This window comes from Epinephelus moara, chromosome 18 (genome assembly GCF_006386435.1).
Source record: "Epinephelus moara isolate mb chromosome 18, YSFRI_EMoa_1.0, whole genome shotgun sequence".
Taxonomy (NCBI): Eukaryota; Metazoa; Chordata; class Actinopteri; order Perciformes; family Serranidae; genus Epinephelus; species Epinephelus moara.
Window position 1 is genome coordinate 2,410,059 of NC_065523.1, and position 23,087 is coordinate 2,433,145.

Here is a 23,087-nt window from a genome sequence, read left to right on the forward strand (position 1 = left end):
GGGAGTACTGGGAGTGTAGCATGATGTGCTTCACGGAGACCTGGCTGAACGAACTCACTCCAGACTCACACATAACTCTTAACAGATTTCAACTGTTCAGAGCGGACAGGAGAGCAAAGGAGACGGGTAAGAGGAAGGGAGGGGGGATAGCGATGTATGTGAATGAGAGATGGTGTCACCCAGGGCACATCAGTGTTAAAGAGCAGCGCTGCACCAGGGACATCGAGCTGCCAGCGGTTAGCATTCAGCCGTACTACCTCCCGAGGGAGTTATCACAAGTCATCACGATAATGGTGTACATCCCGCCATCGGCTGATGCTGCAGCAGCCTGTGAGCTCTTACACACTTTTGTGTCTCAGCTCCAAACATCACACCCCCAGTCCCTCATCCTCATCTCTGGCGACTTTAATCATGCTCCCCTGTCCTCCACCCTCCCCACTTTCACACAGTATGTGGACTGCCACACCAGGGACTGCAGAACACTGGACTTGCTGTAAGCAAACATCAAGGATGCATACAGCTCATCCCCCCTCCCCCCATTGGGCCGCTCAGACCACAACCTGGTCCATCTGTCCCCTGCTTACATACCTGTGGTGAGCAGAGAAATCCCCACCATTAGGTATGTGAGGAAATGGTCTGAGGAGAACAGCATGATACTGAGGGACTGTTTTGGAACAACTCTCCCTCCCCCACCCACCAGAGCACAGACCCAGGGCCCTCTCACCCTTTCTGGCACACCTCCTCCCCCTCCCTCAGGACATCAGGGACATCAGCTGCACCCTCCCCTCACCTCTTTACCCCCTCCACTTCACACCTCCCTCCCCCCATTTTCCTCAGCTGGAGTCACCCCCCACCCCCAGCTGCAGCCTCTCCATAACAGCTGACCAGGTGAGGAGGGGGCTCATGAAGATCAAGTTGAGGAAGGCTACTGTTCCGGATGGCATCAGCTCCAGACTGCTGAGGGACTGTGCAGTCCAGCTCTGTCAGCTGGTTCTGCGCATCTTTATTCTCATTCTCAGTCTGGAGAAGGTTCCTGTCCTGTGGAAGACTTCCTGCGTGGTTCCTGTACCAAGGACTGCACACCACAGGGAGCCCAACCACTTCAGACCTGTAGCCCTGACCTCCCACCTGATGAAAACCATGGGGAGGATTATACTCAACTACCTCTGACCCCTGGTTAGAACAGAACTGGAGCCCCTGCAGTTCGCATATCAGACAGGCATTGGGGTGGATGATGCAGTCATCTACCTGCTCCACCGATCACTGTCTCACCTGGAGAACACTGGAAGTGCGGCGAGTCATGTTTTTGACCTTTCCAGTGCTTTCAATACAATACAGCCATCTTTGCTCAGGGGGAAGCTGAAAGGAGCTGGAGTCAACCGCCACCTGGCTGCGTGGACCATCACCCCCCCTCACCAGCAGACCACACTATGTGAGGCTCCTTGACTGTGTGTCTGATGTGGAAGGAAGTTCAGGAGGTGGTCAGGCGTGCAAAGGCTTCTTCGGCCCCAGGGCCTAATGGAGTCCCCTACCGGGTTTATAAAAGTGCACCTGATATCCTTACATTTTTGTGGAAATAGCTGAGAATAGATTGGGAGAAACAAATTATCTCAAGAGCATGGCGTGGGGCAGGGGGTGTCCTCATTCCTAAGGAGAAGGAGTCCGTGGACCTTAGCCAATTCCAGATGATTTCTCTCTTGAATGTAGAGGGGAAGATTTTCTTTAGTGTAGTAGCGCAGAGATTAGCTAGCTACTTAGAAAGGAATAGCTTAGTAGATACTATGGTGCAGAAGGCAGGAATACCAGGTTTTGCAGGGTGTTTAGAGCATACTAGCATGATCTGGCACCAGATTCAGGCAGGGAAGATTAAAAAAGGGACCTGCATGTAATATTTTTAGATCTTGCAAATGCGTTTGGTTCAGTACCACATAGCCTCATTTGGAGTGCGTTTCACTACTTCAAAGTGCCACAAGTAGTTGTTAACTTAGTAAAAGCATATTTTCAGAATATTAGGTTGTGTCTAAGTACGGCAGGTTTCACAACAGGTTGGCAGAGGCTAGAAATAGGTATTATGGCAGGGTGTACAATTTCTCCATTAGCTTTCACTATGGCGATGGAAGTAATCATCAGGGCTTCCAAGTGGGTGGTAGGTGGGAAGAGACGGCAGAACAGGGTGCATCTTCCATCAGTTAGGGCTTACATGGATGACATGACACTGGTGACCACAACAATGCCATGTACAAAGAGGCTACTGGAGAGGGTAAATAAGAACCTCAAGTGGGCCAGCATGAAGATCAAGCCAAGTACGTCCAGAAGCATCTCAATACGTAGAGGGAGGTTAAGTGATAGGAAGTTTGTCATAGCTGATGAGGAAATCCCAACAATAAGGGAAAAGCCAGTAAAGAGCTTAGGTAGGTGGTACAATGTGGACTTGAATGATGAGGAACAAGTGGTGAAATTTAGATGTGGCTGAAGGATTGGATAGAGTTGCCAGAACTTCCAGGAAAGTTGAAGTTGTGGTGTTTGCAGTTTGGGCTATATCCTAGGTTAATGTGGCCACTGTCAGTTTATGAAATTCCAATATCTGTTATGGAGAGAATGGAAAGGTTGGTTAGCTCCTATATTAGTGTTACGTTTCTCTTTACAAGAAGCAAACAGAAACAATAACGCTGACAACCAATAAAGACAGAACTCAAGGCGGATGTGTGGCAGTCAAAAAAAGGATTTATTTACAATCTTTGATTAAATAAGTGAACAACAAATGAAGGTTTTGAAATGTGGGGGAAGGAGGAACTGTGGGGGTTGTGCCAAACAAAAGAAACAAAGAACAACAAAATAGGGCCTAGCTCAGTGCTTTCTGTGTAGAAAGGAAAAGAAAACAAACAAAGCCTGACTACCTTATCTACAAAAGTGACTGCACAAAAATTACAGCGGTGGCATCAACCCATAACCTAGTGGAGTAACAATTACTTTCTATGTGTGTGCAGAATGTACAGGGTACCCCAGCCTTACCTCAGCCCTACCTCCCCACCACAAACCTAGTATGCAAAGCAAGAGAGAGAACAAACAAGGAGCTAGAGAGGCTTTTAAAATGGTTTCCACCATCTCTGATTGGCTAACTGGCCAGAGTGTGAGCCAATACTCTGCTCTTCTGGAGCTCACAGGTGGCAGTCAATCTTCTAATTCCCACCTGCAGGAAGAGAGGAGGAGAGAGAGAGAGACACACACACACACACACACACACACACAACACAAACAAACCTTCCGCTCTATACACGTAACAATTAGGAAGTGGTTGGGCACTCCTAGGTGTCTAAGTAGTGTTGCATTGTATGGAAAAGGGATACTTCAGCTGCCAGTATCTAGCTTAACAGAGGAATTTAAATGTACCAAGGTCAAGACAGATCTGTTGTTATCCGGGAGTAAGGATGTGGTAGTTCAGAATCAGAATCAGAATCGGTTTTATTGCCAAGTAGGTTTTCACATACAAGGAATTTGGCTTGGTGTATTGGCGCATAACAAAGAATATAAAGTATAAGAAATATAGAGTAAAAGTATAAAAAGGAAATACTATTAGCAATTAATTCTAAAATCTGAGTGCAAATAACAATAATAATAGTAATATAAAAAATATGTACACTGTAAACATGAATAGGGTGCCCAAGTGTGCAAATAACAGTTGTGCAAAGTACGGCTGTGCAAGTTTAAGTGTGTGCAGTATATGACAGGTGAATGACCAAGATGATGAAAAGATGTCCGACTGTGTGCTCGTATTGGGGGGGGCAGAGAAGGTGGGGGTCTCTGGTCTTGTTGATGAGGCCAGCTGCAGATGGAAAAAACTGTTTTTGTGGCGCGAGGTTTTGGTCCTGATGGAGAGTCTCAAAGAGTTTGTGTCCAGGGTGGGAGGGATCAGCCACAATCTTTCCTGCACGTCTCAGAGTCCTGGAGGCGTACAGGTCCTGGAGGGAGGGCAGATTGCAGCCATTCACCTTCTTGGCGGAGTGAATGATACGCTGCAGTCTGATTTTGTCCTTGGCAGTGGCAGCAGCGTACCAGGTGGTGATGGAGGAGGTGAGCATGGACTCAGTGATGGCAGTGTAGAAGTGCACCATCATTGTCTTTGGCAGGTTGAACTTCTTCATCTGCCGCAGGAAGTACATCCTCTGATCTGCCTTCTTTTCAAGGGAGCTGATGTTCAGCTCCCACTTGAGGTCCTGGGTGATGGTGTACCCCATGAAGCGGAATGACTCCACAGTGTTGACTGGGGAGTCATACAGGGTGATGAGGGTGGGCGGGGCTGGGTTCTTCCTGAAGTCTACAACCATCTCCACTGTCTTAAGAGCGTTGAGCTCCAGGTTGTTCTGCCTGCACCAGGTCACCAGCTGGTCAATCTCCAACCTGTACGTGGACTCATCCCCGTCAGAGATGAGTCCAATGAGGGTGGTGTCGTCCGTGAACTTCAGGAGCTTGACAGACTGATGACTGGAGGTGCAGCTGTTGGTGTACAGGGAGAATAGCAGAGGAGAAAGAACACAGCCTTGGGGGGATCCAGTGTTGAGAGTCCGGGTGTCAGAAACATGTCTCCCCAGCTTCACGTGCTGCCTCCTGTCGGACAGGAAGTCAGTGATCCACCTGCAGGTGGAGTCAGGTACACTTGGCTGGGAGAGCTTGTCCTGTAGCAGAGCCGGGATGATTGTATTGAAGGCAGAGCTGAAGTCCACAAACAGCATCCTGGCATAGGTTCCTGGGGAGTCCAGGTGCTGGAGGGTGATGTGGAGAGCCATGTTGACAGTATCATGTACAGACCTGTTGGCTCTGTAGGCGAACTGCAGGGGGTCCAGGAGAGGGTCGGTGATGGCCTTGAGGTGTGACAGCACAAGACGCTCAAAGGACTTCACAGAGGTCAGGGCGATGGGTCTGTAGTCATTAAGTCCTGTGGTCCTTGGCTTTTTGGGACGGGAATGATGGTGGAGGTCTTGAAGCAGGCTGGCACATGGCATGTCTCCAGGGAGGTGTTGAAGATGTAGGTGAACACCAGAGACAGCAGGTAGAGGCAGTGCTTCAAGGTGCCCGGAGAGACAGAGTCTGGTCCGGCTGCTTTGCAGGGGTTCTGCCTCTTAAAGAGCCTGTTGACATCCCTCACCTGGATAGTGAGAGTAGTGGTGGGGGAGGAGGGGGCCATAGGTGTGGGCAGTTGAGGGGGGCGGCAGGCCCCTGCTGAGGTGGAGGAGGTGATGCTGGTGGGTTGGAGCTGCCCTGCTGAGGTGGAGGAGGTGATGCTGGTGGGTTGGAGCTGGTGGTCGCGGGGGATGGTGTCCGGACTGTCCCGTTGTCTTTCAAATCGACAGTTAAAGTCGTTCAGGTCATTGGCTAGGCGCAGGTCATTGACATAGTTGGGGGGGGTTAGGTTTGTAGTTTGTAATCTGTCTGAGCCCCTTGCAGACAGAAGCAGAGTCATTGGTTGAGAACTAGTGTTGTAGTTTCTCAGCATACAGCCGTTTAGCTTCCTTCACCACCTTGCTAAACCTGTACTTTGACTCTTTAAACCTCTCCTTGTCCCCACTCCTGAACGCCTCTTCCTTCAGCCGCCTCAGCTGTCTGAGTTTAGGACAGGACAGCTTTAGACAAACCAGGGTTTGTAATTGTTATACCTCACTGTGATGCGTGATGGTATACAGCAGTCTTCACAGAAGCTGATGTATGATGTCACAGCCTCTGTGTACTCATCCAGACTATTGGTGGCGGTCCTGAAAACATCCCAGCCAGTGGTGTCCAAACACGCCTTTCCTCCACAGCATCACTGCTCCACTTCTTAGATGACCTCACAACAGGTTTACAAAGCTTTAACTTCAGCCTGTATGAGGGAATGAGGTGGACAGTGATGTGGTCAGAGTGGCCCAGTGCAGCGCGGGGGAAGGCGTGATAGGTGTTGTTGACAGTTGTGTAACAGTGATCCAGGATATTTTTCTCTCTGGCTGGACATTTTATTAACTGTTTGTATTTGGGGAGTTCATGGATGAGGTTACCTTTGTTAAAGTTGCCAAGGACAATAACTAAGGAGTCTGGGTAAGCCCACTCCACACACAGTATCTGGTCGGCGAGCGTGCGCTGTGCCTCCTACACATTGGCCTGCGGTGGGATGTAAACACCGACCAGAATGAATGAAGCAAACTCACGGGGGGAGTAAAAAGGTTTGCAGTTGATGAAAAAAGATTCCAGATCACGAGAGCAGTGCTGAGAACCGAAGATCGGCAGTTCAGGAGGCAGAGGCAGGCAGAGATTTTAGGTAATGTTCAGTTTGGTCGGGGAGGCCTGGGGCTTGGCTCAGGCAAACCGGTATGGAATAAAGCAGGTCCCAAAGATAAAATAAAGCTGGTTGTGGAACAGATACGTAGACAGGAGGAGATATTAAGGGGTGCAAAAGTAGTGGCCCGGGCTAAGCAGGGACAGTGGTTGGATTGGGAAAGTGTAGAGAAGAGGAAGCTTAGATGGAGGGACCTGTGGAGTATGGAGGAGAATCGTATTAGATTCCTGGTAGGGGCTACATACGATGTGTTACCAACCCCCCAGAACCTAAAACTGTGGGTAAATGGGGACGCATCATGCCCATTGTGTTCAGGTACCTCAACCTTAAAGCGTATTTTGTCAGGCTGTAGAGTTAGCTTGTCACAAGGCTGGTATACATGGCAAAATAACCAGGTGTTGAAAAGTTTAGCTGCAGGCATCGAAGGGAAACGAAGACAGGCAAATTCAGAGGGTTTTAAGAATGGGAGTTTAGCAGCTCAGTTTGCCTGTGAGGGGGAGAAATACAGCAGTGATAAGTTAGTAAGGAGGCAAGGGTGTGGCTGCCTAGAAGGTGCTTGTGATTGGGAAATGCAAGTATGATTGGGAAATGCAAGTAGATTTAGGGGGAAAGCTTGATGTTCCCCAGGAAATAGTTTGTACCAATCAGAGGCCTGACATAGTGTTGTGGTCAGTAAGTCAACGGATAGTTTATTTCATTGAGCTGACAGTTCCTTGGGAAGACTCAATGGAAGAAGCCTATGAAAGAAAAAAGCTTAGGTATGCAGACTTAGGAGCAGAAGCTGAGCAGCGAGTGTGGAAAACTAGGATTTGTCCAGTGGAAGTGGGGTGTAGGGGATTCATAGCAAGATCAGCTGTCTCGCTCCTGGGGGAACTCGGAGTGCGGGGACAGAGGCTTGAGGAAGACGGTGAAGGAAATGTCAGATGAAGCAGCTAGATCTAAGAATAAGAAGAATAAGAATAACTTTATTCATCCCCAAGGGGAAATTCAATTATCTGTCATGTCAAAGAATTATAAAGCCTGATGGCTGTTGGTATATAGGCGACTCTGCCCCTTTTTGTAGAGAGCGTCTGTGTTTAGGGACCAGTCCAACTTATTATCCAGGTGTACACCTAGATACTTATAGCTTGGCACCACCTCAATGTCCACCCCACAGGTATTCACTGGCTGAAGAGGGATGTTGGACCTGCGGAAATCTATGATCATTTCCTTGGTCTTTGAGGTGTTTAGGAGGAGACAGTTCTTGTGACTCCAGTCACTGAAGGCTTTTATCAGGTCCCTATATTCAGACTCCTACCCTTTCCTGATACACGCCACAATAGCAGTGTCGTCCGAGTATTTCTGGATGTGGCAGGACTCAGAGTTGTATTTGAAGTCCGCCGTGTACAGTGTGAACAGGAATGGAGCCAGAACAGTCCCTTGTGGAGCCCCTGTGCTGCTCATTAATGTCCCAGAAACACAGTTCCCCAACCTGACATACTGTGGCCTTCCTGTCAGGTAATCTGTGATCCAGGAGATAAAGGAAGGATCCACTGCCATCTGAGCTTGTCTTTGAGTATGTTGGGTTGGATGTTGTTGAATGTGCTTGACAAATCAAAGAACATGATTCTCACATAAGCACCAGGTTCCTCCAGATGAGCTAGGGCACGGTGAAGCATGTAGAGGACAGCATCGTTCACTCCAATGTGTTTGTATGCAAACTGCAGGGGGTTGAGTTTGTCTTTGACCTCAAGTCTCAGTAGGCATAGAATCAGCCGCTCCAAGGTCTTCATGATGTGCGAAGTGAGGGCTACTGGTCTGAAGTCATTAAGTTCAGCTGGACATTTAATTTTCGGTACCGGCACAACACAGGAAGTCTTCCACAGTGCCGGCACCCGCCCCAACTGTAGACTGAGGTTGAAGATCTTGTGGAGAGGTTGACACAGTTGGGCAGCACAGTCTTTGAGGAGCCTTGGACACACACTATCTGGGCCAGCAGCCTTCCCAGAGCAAAGTCTTCCCAGCTCCCCATCTCTGTGACAGACAAGGGTGGAGGCACAGGTGTAAGAGGGGGGGGTGGCTGGGGACTTCCGATTTGGTGAGCATGTGAAGGCAGCGCGGTCTCCGTCTCCCGTAACGTTTACCTTTGAAAACCCCCATTTTTTCCAACACCCGCACTAACTTGAGAAAGGGATAACACTCTAAAGCTTCGAAAAGCCACGACAATATGTAGAAAAAAACAAAACAGCAAAAAAAGCCCAACGTGGAAGCCTCAACCACTTGCAGCAGCCCCTGTCTGACCGACATTGCTGGCTTGCTGGAGGAGCACAGAGCTAGCATTTCAAACGACTTCAAAAAAACCTTCGCTACCCTCGAACTAAGACTGGATAAACTACACTCCACGGTAACCGACCATGGCCAGCGCATCGTCTCATTGGAAACTAACGCTGAACTAAATGACCAGCGTATACAAGCATTGGAGACGAGATGTACGGCGTTAGCTGATAGCAATGCTAAGTTGCTAGCGAGGGTGGCGGACCTCAAGAACCGGAGTCGCAGGAACAACATTAGAGTTATTGGCCTCCCGGAATCCAATGAAGGACCCCGACCTACAAGTTTCTTTTCCGACCTCCTGGTTGAACTAGTCGCTGCCTCTTCGGGTTTGCATCACCAGAAGAGGCAGCGACCTTCGCGGCCAACTACAAACGGCGCCCGCGGACGGAGCCGATGCCTGACTAACATAGTGCTAATCAGCTGAGGCAACTCAACCTGTGTGAGAGCCACTAACTGTGCTGTGTGTTAGCCTGGAGCTAACGTCCTTGCTGCGCCAGTGACATGGGACTGAGAAAATCCGACCAAAGACAATCTTCTGTGGCAAACTGAGTCTGTCATGCACTCGGACACTTTATTTTTTTATTCTCTTAGTTTACCTTTATCACTCAGTCGGGTTGTCCTAAAAGTATTGTATTGATGTTAGAGCTGCCTCTAACTTAAGGATGCTAATGCTCATTTTGTTTACAAGGCTGGAAAAAGTGTTACAATTGCTTCGCACCTTGTTCCCACTCTTTCTTGGGGAAACACATTTTGATATACTGTAGCTTAATAATCATTTGAGACAATGTTTAATCTTGAAATTTAACTGATTAAGGGAATTATTTAAAAGCCAGTCATGAGTCGCATTTTTCATTTTTATTTCTACATATATATTTGTCTATATACTTTTGTCAAGGCAAATATTGGGTGGCCTTTCTTTAGATTTTGTTTGGTATTCACTGAACACTAGTTTAGGTTAAAAGGGTGTATTCTTAAAATTTTATATGTTCTAAGGGTTTTATTAACAATAACTGGTGTTAGGATTATTACTTGAGGGATTGGAGATGACCCAGAGAGGAAAGATGGATAGGGGAGGGGGCCTCTTTGGTTGTATGCCACTTGGTGCTATTGATTATGTTGTTGATTTCACTGTCATTACATATCATTTTTCATGTACATATTGACTTATATATTTTGTGCTGCTCGCGTCTTAGGACCGTTTTGACATTTTTGCCACTCTACATCACAGCGTGGCTGGCGTGATCAGTGGGGGGGCTGCCGCTGGACAGGTGGTGAGGATCATCTCTTTGAATACTGGTGGGTTAAATGCTGCAGTAAAGCGAGCAAAAATTATGATGCACTTAAAAAATTTAAATGCCGACATCATGTTCCTCCAGGAGACGCACCTACGTAACCTTGATCATAGGAAACTGAGCAGGCCATGGATCGGACAGGTTTTTCCATTCAAAATTTAACTCAAAAACAAGAGGCACGGCCATACTATTCAGGGAAAATGTGCATTTCATCTCCAATAACACAATCGCAGATTCGGGCGGCCGTTTCGTAATTGTAACAGGTACGCTATACCAGAAGCCTGTAATTTTAGCATCCATATATGCGCCAAATTGGTATGATCATACTTTTATGCAATCTCTGTTGTCCTCAATTCCAAACCTAAACTCCCATATTTTGATACTAGGAGGGGACATGAATTGTGTCATCAACCCGATATTAGACAGATCAAGTTTCTCAGCCCATCTCTCTCTCAAAAATGTCACAGACACTCATTAACTTCATGGACCAATTTGGGTATATTGATCCTTGGAGATATTTGCATCCATCTTCGAGACAATATTCCTTGTTCTCACATGCGCATCGGTCGTTCTCCCGAATAGATTGTTTTATAGTTGATAAAAGGCTTATTCCATCAATTACCTCCACTGAATATTCACCGATAACAATATCAGACCATTCTACTGTAATTCTTGAATTTCACTTTGAATCAAAACCGAAAAAATTTAAATTTTGGTGAATGGACGAAAATTTCTGTAAGTATGTATCTGAATCTATCTCTTTCTTTTGCGAGACTAATAAGAATGAAGAGACCTCTCCATCCACAATATGGGAAACTCTTAAGGTTTTTCTCAGAGGCAAAATCATCTCGTAGACATCCCATGCAAATAAACAGCATAGAGCCCGGAAAGAGGAACTGGAAAAGTCTATCGCCAGTTTAGACAGATCACTGTTAACAACCCATACACCTGATTTGATTAAAGAGAGAATAGCTCTGCAAACGGAACATGACCTTCTTCTTACAACGGAGGCTGAACGATTGCTTCTTCACTCTTGCGGATCAGTGTACGAGCACGGTGACAAGGCTGGCCACCTTCTGGCCCACCAGCTAAAAGCTAAACAAGCCGCTAACCAAATTACTCAGATTCAGGAGGAAACAGGATCCTTAACTTCAGACCCAGATCAAATAAATCTAGCTTTCAAATCATTTTATTCACAATTATACAAATCAGAATCCCCCAACGACGAAACCCAACTGACGACCTTTTTAGATGAACTGATAATGCCTAAAATCTCACCTAATCACAGTAAGATGCTTGATACCGCTTTAACACTTGCAGAAATTAGGGAGGCGATACACTCGATGAACAGTGGTAAGTCCCCAGGCCCAGATGGGTATCCGGTGGAGTTTTTTAAACGCTTTTCAGATCAACTGGCCCCATTATTGCTCGAAATGTTTAATTATTCATACCAACACGGCTCCCTGCCGAACACTCTTATGCAAGCCTCTATTTCCCTCATTCATAAAAAAGGCAAGGACCCACTTAGCTGTGCATCGTACCACCCTATTGACGTGAAAATACTTGCTAAAATCTTAGCACGTCGTTTGGAACCTGTCATGCCTCTGATCATCTCTGAGGATCAGACAGGATTCATAAAAGGGAGGCACTCATTTTCTAATGTCAGAAGACTTCTTAGCGTCATTCACACCCCATCCTCACCTACAGACCCGGATGTTGTTATATCACTTGACGCCGAGAAGGCGTTCGACAGGGTGGAGTGGCCTTACCTTTTCTCCACCCTGGAACGGTTTGGTCTTAGTGCCCACTTTATCTCCTGGATCAAATTATTGTATACCTCCCCCCAGGCTTCAGCATGCACAAACACACAGCGTTCGGACCCATTTCCTCTTTTCCGTGGCACACGCCAGGGTTGCCCGCTTTCCCCCTTGTTGTTTGTGCTCGCGATTGAACCACTCTCAGCCGCTCTAAAATCTGATTGCAGAATAAAAGGAATCATGAGGCAGGGGTTTGAACATCGCGTTTCGTTGTACGCTGATGATCTCCTCCTATATGTGAGAGACCCCCTAACGAGCATTCCTCCTATCCTTTCACTTTTAAGCTTGTTCGGCGTTTTCTCTGGGTACAAATTGAACATTTCCAAAAGTGAATTTCTCCCAATTAACCAACTGGCTTTGGACTTGCCACCCTCATCAATACCGTTCAGGACCACTAGTGCAGGAATTAAATATCTAGGTGTAATAGTAACACGATCCATGCGTACACTGCAAGAAAAAAATTTCTCCGCTCTGACAACAGCAGTTAAATCTGATCTCCAGAGGTGGAATTGCCTACAGCTCTCTCTGGCGGGCAGGATTCAAACGATAAAAATTAATGTTTTGCCGAGATATCTCTATCTTCTTCAGTGCCTGCCAATCTTCCTCCCTAGATCCTTCTTCAGATCTATAGAGAGTATAATTTCATCCTTTCTTTGGGCTGCTAAGCGGGCAAGAGCAAATAAGACCTTACTTGAGAGGAAAAGATCAGTGGGTGGGCTTGGATTACCTAATCTCCTTGGTTACTATCGGGCAGCTAACGTACAAAACGTTTTACTCTGGTTCATCTCACCCCAGCTAAACTGGTGTCAGACTGAAGCAAGCTCCTGTTCCTCCTTACTCCAAGCTTTAATATGTAGTACTTTGCCTCTTTCCCCCTCAAATTTTACTTCTAACATTATAGTAATCAATACAATAAAGATATGGACACAAATTAGATGTCAGTTTGGATGGCTCACTCTCCCTCAAGCGTCACCTATCTGTAATAACTATAACTAAATAATTCACGCGGGCGAAAATTGATGCACGTTTCACCACTTTACTGAATAAGGGTCTTCGCTGCCTGGGCGATCTGTACATAGATGGGCTTTTTGCCAGTTTTGAACAGTTATGCTCGGCATTTAATTTACAAAGCTCAGATTTTTTTCAGTACTTCCAGCTTCGGGATTTTGCTAGAACCTACTCACCCCTGTTCCCTCAAGCCCCACCCCTTAGTGGCATAGATTGAGTACTTGAGGCAAAAACCTTGCGGAAAGGCCATATCTCGTATTTCTATGACCTTCTGACTCCAACTAAGGAATCAGTGATAAACAAAATCAAAACTGACTGGGAAAATGAGTTACAAATTGATCTTTCTGATGCTTTCAGGGAAAGGGCTTTAAGTGCCATCAACTCATCGTCTAGTTGCGCCAGACTTTCTCTTATTCAATTTAAAGTACTGTTCAGGCTCCATTATAGTAAAAAAAAACTTTTCAAACTCTACCCAGACAGTACTAGTGAAACATGTAGCAGATGTTCCCAGATGCAATCTGACGCACATGTTTTGGTCATGCTCCAAACTATCTAGTTACTGGCAATCTTTTTTCAAATCCATCTCTGACCTATTAGGTTTAAATATTAAACTGTCCCCACATATAGCTGTCTTTGGCATAGCTCCTGATGAAATTGGTACCACAGCCACCCAAGATCATGTCATTGCCTTCGCCTTCTTAATTGCTCGCAGGAAGATTCTTCTGCTGTGAAAATCCCCCCAGCCGCCATCTTTTAAAGCCTGGCTACATGATATCTTATTTTTGCTTAAACTGGGAAAAATTAAGTTTGGACTTAGAGGCTGTTCTGGAAGGTTTTACTCATACTGGAGGCCGCTACTCAACTACTTTAATCAACTCCCTTCAAGTGAAGTGTCCCCATAGTGGACTGCTTTCATCCTACCTGTCCGCAGTTCACTGAATAAGCCCTCTGCATTTAATTTAGCAGTAGGAGAATTAATAATGTTGCACTAGATCTACTGGCATCGATCCCCCCAGGTCTGTCAGCTTTAACAACATGACTGAGATGTGAGCAGCTATCAAGACTTTAACATTTAGATAAACAGCAAGTTAGTGGTCCATGGTATCATTTCACAGCTGATATTTATTTATTTTACCTTTTTGTTTTTTTTACTTTTGTTGATGGATGGATATTATTTACACAATTACTCCACCTATTGTATGTTAGTGAATTCGGGTGTGTTTTAGTATTTTTATATCAATGGCACTGATTATTCTCATAATCGCTACGTGGTTTAATATGAGGTCCGTGGGTGGGTTGGGAGGGAGTTTATTAAAGGGATAGGGTTTGGGGACTATGTGCTTTTGCTGTATTGGAGGGGGAAAAAAAACAAAAAACTGGATACTGATTGCATTAATGTTGATGTACATTCTTGTCTGGATTCGATAAAAATATTTATGAAAAAAAAAAGAGGGGGGGTGGCTGCTGCATCGGAGTTGTACACAAGTTGTGGAGGTGGAGGTGATGGAGGAGGAGGTGGAGGAGGAGGAGGAGAAGCAGCATTGGAAGTGGGAGTGGCTGCCGTATTGAATCTGTTGAAGAACTGATTGAGTTCATCAGCTCTTTCTGCATCACCCACCACTGGCTGTCTTTTCTTGTTGTTGTAACCAGAGATGGTGTTGACTCCTCTCCATATTTAACGGATGTTGCTGTGTTGTAGATCCCTCTCCAGTTTCTTTTTGTATTCCACCTTTGCCATCTTAAGTCTCTTCTTCAACTCATGTTGCACTTGTTTGAGCCGTGCTTTGTCACCATCTCTAAAAGCTGCCTTCTTCTCATTGAGGATTGCCTTTATGTCACTGGTAATCCAAGGTTTGTTATTGTGGAAACAGCGTACAGTCTTTGTAGGTATGACTGTGTCTCTACAGAAGATGATGTAATCAGTAACAGTCAACCTGTCTATCAATGTCCATGATGTTCTCCTCCGTTTTCAGCAGCACATCCCAGTCTGTGCATTCAAAGCAGTCTCTTAGAGCCTCAGTAGCCTCTGGTGTCCATTTCCTGACTGTGAGTTTAGTTGCAGGCTGCCTCCACACACGGGGTTTGTAACATGTCTGCAGAAGAACCAAGTTGTGATCTGACCTGCCCAGTGGTGGTAAGGCAGTGGCTCTGTAAGCTTCTTTGACATTGGCATACAGCAGATCAAGGGTTTTATTTTCTCTGGTTGGACAGTTAACAAACTGTGTAAATCCAGTCAGGTGAGAGGAGAGGGAAACATGGTTGAAGTGTCCTGATATTATCAATAGTGCCTCAGGATGTTTAGTCTGTATCTTAGCAACGAGTTCATGGAGAACTTCACATGGAACTTCAGCAGTTGCCTTGGGTGGGATGTACACAAGTATTGTTGTGATATGACTGAATTCTCTTGGTACATAATATGGCCTCATACCAACTGCCAAAAGTTCAATATCTGGACAACACATCTTCTCCTTGACAGTAATATGTGCAGGACTGCACCATCTCTGGTTCACAAATAAAGCCAGTCCCCCACCTTTTTTGCCACTAGCTTTAGAGTCTCTGTCCGATCGTATGAGAGTGAAGCCAGGTAGATCCACGTTGGAGTCTGAGATGTTTTGATTCAACCACGTTTCCGTAAAACACATGACACTGCACTCAAGGTATACTTTCTGAGTCTTCACCAATATCTCCAGTTCATCACTCTTGTTGGGCAGAAAGTTGACATTTCCCATGATGACTGATGGCAGAAAGGGCTTATATCTCCATTTCCAAGCCTTCACCTTTGCACCAGCATGGCAACCACGAAAATACCTCTTCATCTCGGCTGCAATAGGATGGTGTCTCCAGACTTGCTCCGTTTCAAAGAAAAAAGCTCCTCTCTTGAATAAACTCTTCTCTTCACAGAAGTATCCATTAGTAGTTGAGAAAAATATAATAAAAAATCAGTAAAACTAAGTAAAATTGCAGAGCTACCAGACTTTGCTGCTAATAGTTGAAGCGCATGTTCTAGTCAGTGGATTTGGATCAGGAGGACGTGTAAGGTATGGTAAAGGAGGTTGTTAGGTCGGTGCTGGGAGTAGTGAGAGCTGGCATTAGGGGAGTGTCTCTGGGACGCTAGAGGTCACTGTCATGGGACCAACTAGACAGAACACTGGTGAAAGGAGGTTCCCACCTGATGACCCCAAAGACATGTTAGTTATCACTGCTCACTGGTCTGTATAGTTAAGCCTTGCCATAATAGCTTATCATAGGCCTTAGGAGGTTATTCACTGAGCGCTGATCCTTTCTCTAGAGCACAAAGTTCTTGTATTTATTTGAGCCCGAGAAAATAGGAGGTGTATTACAGGAGGTCCTCTGCAGATTAGGTCTATGTCAGCCTAACTAGTTTTTTAATGAAGGTGAATGAAATGTGAAGGGCATGTTCAGGACATTGAGCAGGATGTTTCCACTGAATTTTATCATATTGCTCTAACACAACTTGAGTTATGGCTAATTTACTGCTAAGCCCCCGAATCCATGTATCATTCGTTCATTCGTTTTTCAAAATAAAACCAAATATGAAAAAACATTTGTTTCCAGAACCAAAATGAAAAAACGGATAACGACTGGTTTTCCGATTTCCAATTTTCTGTTTAAATGGAAAATGGAAAAAACGGATAACGGGCCGGGATTCGGCCCTTTCATACACTTTCAATATTTTCATCTCTCGCACATTGCATGACCCGGAAGCCAAGTTTTTTATTATTATTATTATTATTGAAGAAATATACAAAGATATCACACAAAATATCGGGACAAAAACGTTACATCAGTGAACGTTATATCTCAAGAATGCCTCAAGGGAATTCTTCAAATTTGACACAAATGTCCACTTGGGCTCAACAATGAACTGATTTGTTTTTGGTGGTCATAGGTCAAAGGTCAAGGTCACTATGACCTAGTCTGTCTCATTCTTGTGAACTCACTATCTCAAGAACAGGGTGAGGGAATTTCTTTTAATTTAGCACAAATGTTCGACTCAGACTCAGTGATGAATTGATTAGTTTTTGGTGGTCAAAGGTCAAGGTCAGTGTGACCATGTCTGTCTCAATGTGATATCTCAAGAGCCACTCATTGGAATTTCTTTAAATTTGACACAAATATTCACTTTGCCTGAAGAATAAAGGGGTTATAAGGTCAAAGGTCAAGATCTATATGACAAAATATGTTTTTTGGCCATAACTCAAGAATTCATAGGCTAATTTTAACAAAACTTCACACAATTGTCTAATAGGATAAAATAATGATGTGATGATATCTGATGTTCAAAAGGTCAAAGGTCAGCTTAACTGTGACTTCATAATAAAATGCATAAAACACTTTTCTGGCCATTACTCAGCGTCATAACTGGGGAGACATTTGGTCAAATATTGAATTGGTGACACTAATCTTGAAACTGTGCTAATTGTATAGATCTTAGACTTTAGATGTTATAGACTGTAAACTGTAAGAGAAACCTAGCATACAACCACAGGGCGGTAATTCTAGTTTTAAATTTGATTGATACTTAATTGGTGATGCAGTCAAAATCCCAAAAGTAAATGTCACAGTGCTATTTAAAAATGTACCAGCCGTACACCTAGCATAAACAAAGATTTAATAGAAATTTAAAGAACTCCAAATGTTACACAAAAGTTTCTAAAGTACTGAAAGCTGAACATGGCTAACTGTGCCTTCTGTCTGGTCATGTACGTGACCACAAATGTTGATCAGTGTACATAACATCAACATAATGCTGATGAGGTAATTATATTTTCAGTATGAAGACCTTGAAGACTCCATGACAGATGCGCTGGTCAACAACAAGCCCCAGTTTGTGCGTCTCTTCTGCGAGAATGGCCTGAATATCCTGGACTACCTGACATACGGCCGCTTGGAAACCTTGTACTGCTCGCTGTCAGACAGCTCACTGGCATACATTCTGCTCCAGAGGCGTCTGAGTGAGAGGCAGGACCTGGCTGGATCCCCGTCCATCCTGGATGGGGCTGTGACAACACCTCTGAAGAGTCCTCAGAGTGCACTAAGTGGATCGGCTTCAGCAATGGAGCTCAATCTCTATGAGGTAAAGAAAAGGAGGGGAGGATGGAGAAAGGGGCAGCAGCAAGAAACCCTTTCATATGGATTAATAGCAGGTTTTATTAATTAATTACTGGTAATGGTGTACAGTGGATGAGTGGATGCTGGTGTTTAAGTCATGTTGATGTTTACTGTGTAATGATTGTGATGACGATGCTGATGATGGTAATTACTTCTATATGTAGTTCTTTTAGTTTATTTAGTTACATGTTATGCTACAGTCTTTAGTATGATTATTTCATTAACAACAGCTTCCAGTGCATGTTAGTGCTTGTGAGTCCCTGGGTGTGTATCCTTCTGGCTAGCTAATTGCCGCCACTCAGCAGTGTGAGGTTAACACCCTTAGCTCTAATAATGATAATAATAATAATACATTTTATTTATAATGCCCTTTTCATCAAAAGATCTCAAAGTGCTACAGGTTAAAAACAAAGAAAGATAAAAAAGGAATGGAAGATAATTAAAACAAGATGAGCAGTTATTTAAAAGGTTTTAAACAAAAATATCTAAGGGGGACCAAAAGCTTTGCTAAAAAGAAATGTCTTAAGACCTTTTTTAAAACAGTCAGTGGATTATGGTGCCCTCAAGGTGTCAGGAAGGGCATTCCACAGACGTGGGGCAGCAGCACAGAAGGCCCTATCTCCCATGGTCCTGAGTCTGGTTCTGGGTATGTGGAGGAGGTTTGAGTGAGTGGAGCGAAGGGAGCGTGTTGTGTTTTGTGGGTTGAGAAGTTCTTTGAGGTAGGGGGGTCATGTCCATGGATACTAGAGCTTAGATCGGGCCCAAAAAATTCAGCCCGACCCGGCCCGAGCCCGTGCACGTTATGTCCGGGACCATCCCGGCCCGTCCAATTAACTGTAATTATGGGCCCGAGCCCGATTTAAACCCGACATTTTTCAATACCCGATTTAAACCCGACATTTTTCAATAAGTTGGCTGTTATAATTAACGCTAAGGACACACTGAGCACATTAGTGCCGCGGAAGTCCTGCGAGTGTACTCGCAGGCGCTTGACTGTCCACACAGGCAGCGCATTTCTCCTGCGCTCTCCGCACCGGTTAAACATCTACTCCACTCGTCTGTTCCCGTCAGTACTCGTTTTTTCACTTCAACAGGTCATTTTAAACATGGGTAAGTCCATATTTTCATTGTTTTTTATAACGTAATAAGTTAATGACAATTTGTCATTGCATGTCCATGTATTGAGCGTGTTGGGTAAACACTGAATGAATAGGGCATATTTTTTGGAGGCACGGAAAGCCGCTGTCCCTCCCACTTATCTCTACCGACCCCCCCCCCATATCTCCATACCATACCTCTCTCATATCTAACCGGGCCCGGCCTAGGCCCGTCAGAGGGATGGGGGGTCCCGGGCCGGGCTCGGGCCGGGCTCGGGCAGGGAATCTAAGCTCCAATGAATACATTGGTATGTGAGGAGGGAAACCTTGTACTCAATCCTGGTGGAGACGGGAAGCCAGTGGAGTGAGTAGAGAATGGGGGTGATGTGCTCATGTTTCTGCACTCTCATCAGGATCCTAGCTGCAGAGTTTTGGATGTATTGAAGCCTCTGCAGGCTCTTGCTAGGAATCCCAATGAGAAGTGCGTTACAGTAATCTCTGTCAGCACTGTAACCGTTTTAGCACTGTTCGTACTGTTAGCTGCTAGCCACTGGTTCAGCCACCTCCATGCTGATAGCCATGTCCAGACAACCCAAATCAAACTGAATCATAGATATGCTCTGAATGTCGTGTAGAGCTCCTGTGATTTCCCCCAATCTTCTGATTCTGATCATGTAAACAGACTCATGCTACATTAGATTTTACTTCATGGAAACACAGCAAGCGCTCTTGGTTTTTTGTCTGCTTTATATGAAATGTCATTACTTGAAGGCAACCCTGCAGTTGTAGTGAAGTGTCTGGTGATGCTGCAGGTATCCCGCCTGCTGTGGGACCTGTTGGGTGATGTCTGTCAGCCTTTCTACTATGGACCACTGGGCCTGGACCACAGCACCAGCACCAGGAAGGCTCTCAGGGTCAGTGATTGGGAAACTCCAGGCTTCTTTTGTTGCTTTTGCACACTGAACAAAAATTTAAACACAACACTTCTGTTTTGGCTACCATTCTCCACAAGTTTAAGATCTAAGACTTTTTTTTATGCAGTCATCAGAAATATTTCTCTCAAATTGTGGTCACAAATCTCGTGAGCACTTCTCATTTTCTAAGATAATCCATCCACCTGACAGGTGTGGCATATCAGAATGCTGATTAAACAGCATCATTACTACACAGGTGTGCCTTGGGATGGTCACAATAAAAATCCCCTCTAATATGTACAGTTTGATCATACAACATAATGCTACAGATGCCGTTTTGAGGGAGCATGCCATTGGCATGCTGACTGCTGGAATGTCCACCAGAGCTATTGCCCATGAACTGAATGTTTACAGTCATAAACTGTCTTCAATGCTGTTTTTGTGAATTTAGCATTACATGCAACTTCCCACAGAACCGCAAACCATGTGTAACCACACCAGAAACCATCTCAGGGAAGCTCATTTGATTGCTCATCATCCTCACCAGGGTCTTGACGTGACAGCAGTTTGTCATTGTAACTGACTTGTGCGATTGTGAGGTTGGTTGGCTGTACTGCCAAATTCAGGGAAACAATATTGAAGCCATCTTATGGTAGTTAATTGAACATTTAGTTCATGGGCAACAGCTCTGGTGGGCATTCCTGCAGTCAGCATTCCGATGACATTCAGCTGGGAATTAGGATGAAGTGTGTTAACATGTCGCCTGCCCAGAGATGAAAATATAGACAGTGCAAGCAGTACAATTACACTGGGGCCCCTGGGGTGAAGAGGCCTGTAGAGAGAGCGGGCCCTCGCAAGTGATTCAGATTAACATCTTGGAAATATACCTGTGCTTAATGATAAATGATTTAAAAAGAATATTACTAATTTAAAAAGGTTGCCATTTGCTGTATATGTCCTCAAAAAAGATGAATAAATTCTTTGCCTTTTCTATATAAACTATAAAATCTATAAATATACCATAAAAACTGATTATGAAATGACTAATTTATTACTTTCTTTGATATTTTTGTCAGATAATGCAATGATGATTTCTGGGTAATTTTTATGTTGATGTTGTCCAATGTCAAGTCTAAATTTGTGTCAAGACATGCATGACAGCATGCACTAGGGCCCGTCATAATAGCGTACACTGGGGCCCTTCATAACCTCCTCACCTCACTTATCTCTTTGTGAGGCTAGAGGCTCCTAACTACAATAGCTGCAACTAACACACACCAGTATGATGTAGCACTAGCTTTGAGAAAGATAAAGAATCCATGGAGTGCATGTCTCTGGTTCTGCTGCAATGATTTGATTCCTTGGTGGAGTGCTGTTTTCAGTAAAACTATCTTAAGTTTACATCTTGCTGTAGATTAAGTCATGTTTTAGGGATTTTTTTTTTTATTGAACATTTAAGTACATACAGGACAACTAGACAAGTACAGAACAGTATGGAACAAGGGGCAATTATGGAACTAACTAACAAACAAACTAACAAAACAAAAACAAAAGCTGGGATTTTTTTTAATGATAATAACCAGAAAGGAGAGACAGAAGCGTTTTATTAAATTGTGTTTTTCACTTTATATGAAATTACTGAGAACAATGAAAAAAAACTGTTGGCACAATTTCAAAAGGATAATGAAATAATGGATAGCTGTCAGCTGTAATAGAGCTAATTCTGTTCAGATCTGACTCCTTCACTGGTGACTCTTGTCTTGTCTTACCTTCAGCAAGTCAATAAAATGCTGCTGGGGGAGTGTTTGTACCGGGACCAGCGCTGTCTCTCACCCTGGGCAGCCCTTTTCATCTGGGCTGTCCTGCAGAACCGCAGTGAGATGGCTGTGTACTTCTGGGAGATGGTGAGACTCACCTGCAATATTTCCCAACCTAAAACTTTTTTTTTTTCAGAGTTGAAGGATTTAGGAATTGGCTGTGTTCAAATGTTAAGATTATTATACAGTTTAAACCTGACTAGTTTTAGGTGATGACATTTTAGGTGCTGTGAGAATCAGGCTGACCAGCATCAGCACACAACATGGAACTTTTGCCAAAGTCACAAAGCTGCCATTTTCAAAGTTGCCATCAAATTTGGTTTCATTTAAACAGCAGTTTATTTACCTTTGTTTCTGTGTTTCCTTGTTAGGCAGGGGAGTCAGTGCTGAGTGCTCTAGGAGGCTGTAAGATGCTGAGGGAGCTTTCTAAGCTTGAGAGTGAGACTGAGAGCAAGCTTGCCATGAAAGAATTGGCACAGAAGTTTGAAAACCTTGCACACGGTGAGTCAGACCACAAGCTTCTCTGTTCTCTACATGATTTGTATTTAGGGTGGCATAGATTGGTTGTACTCAACTTAAGCTATCAGTGATAATCAGTACTGTATTTAACAACAGAATTTAACTTGCATTAAATTCACCTAGGGGTACCACTCACTCAAAAAGGGAAATGATGGCCAACTCATTAATTCAGTCTCAATTCTTGAGGTTGCTACTGAGTTCTTGACTCAAAACAGAGACAAAACTACATGATCAAGTTATTTATAAATGAAAGGTTTATTAAACTACCAACACATTCTCATCCCAAGTTGTCACATTTCCGGTTTCTCAGTGGCCTGTCTGCTGTTGATCTTCCAGGACGCTGCTACCAACACCGGGATGTCAACAAAAGCACGTGGTTAGGTTTAGGCAACAAAAGCATGTGGTTACGTTTAACAAAAGCATATGGTTAGTGTAGAGGCTAAGCCTAAAGTGCTTTAAAGGGGAACTAACGTTTTTTTCAACCTGGGCCCTATTTTCTGATCTACTTTTGTCTAAATGAGTGATAGGATGTTCAATATGTGACATTTCTCCAGTACGAAGCTCGGGCGGACCTGCCTGCAGCTCGTGAGCGCGTGCTATATTAAATAATAGGGCACTCAGACCACATCAAATAATGTCAAAATACGTCCACTAAAAAAGCATTTCTTCAGATTCAGATTCAGATTCAGAAAACTTTATTGTCTGTCGTAACAGAAAATCTTCTTTGACGTGGCTCCACATACAAAACAAGACAATACACTGATTGGAAACAATTGCACAACACAGATTCTGAAAGCACACACAGTGTGTATAGATCTTAAAAACAAGTATAAAATTAAAACTGTAAAAATAGACAAGATAAAAGGTGTGGAT

The 23,087-nt window shown here is 44.4% G+C and overlaps 1 protein-coding gene across 2 annotated transcripts in view; it reads left to right on the top strand.

Annotated features, from left to right (window-relative positions):
- Nucleotides 1-23,087, top strand: part of trpm4a (transient receptor potential cation channel, subfamily M, member 4a) — a 166,742-nt gene that overhangs the window by 78,453 nt on the left and 65,202 nt on the right. For both annotated transcript variants that reach the window (XM_050070235.1, XM_050070236.1), the window contains 4 exons: nucleotides 17,530-17,832; nucleotides 19,777-19,878; nucleotides 21,654-21,782; nucleotides 22,067-22,196. In XM_050070235.1, coding sequence (XP_049926192.1) covers nucleotides 17,530-17,832; nucleotides 19,777-19,878; nucleotides 21,654-21,782; nucleotides 22,067-22,196 — 664 coding nt within the window. The remainder of the gene's footprint in view (nucleotides 1-17,529; nucleotides 17,833-19,776; nucleotides 19,879-21,653; nucleotides 21,783-22,066; nucleotides 22,197-23,087) is intronic.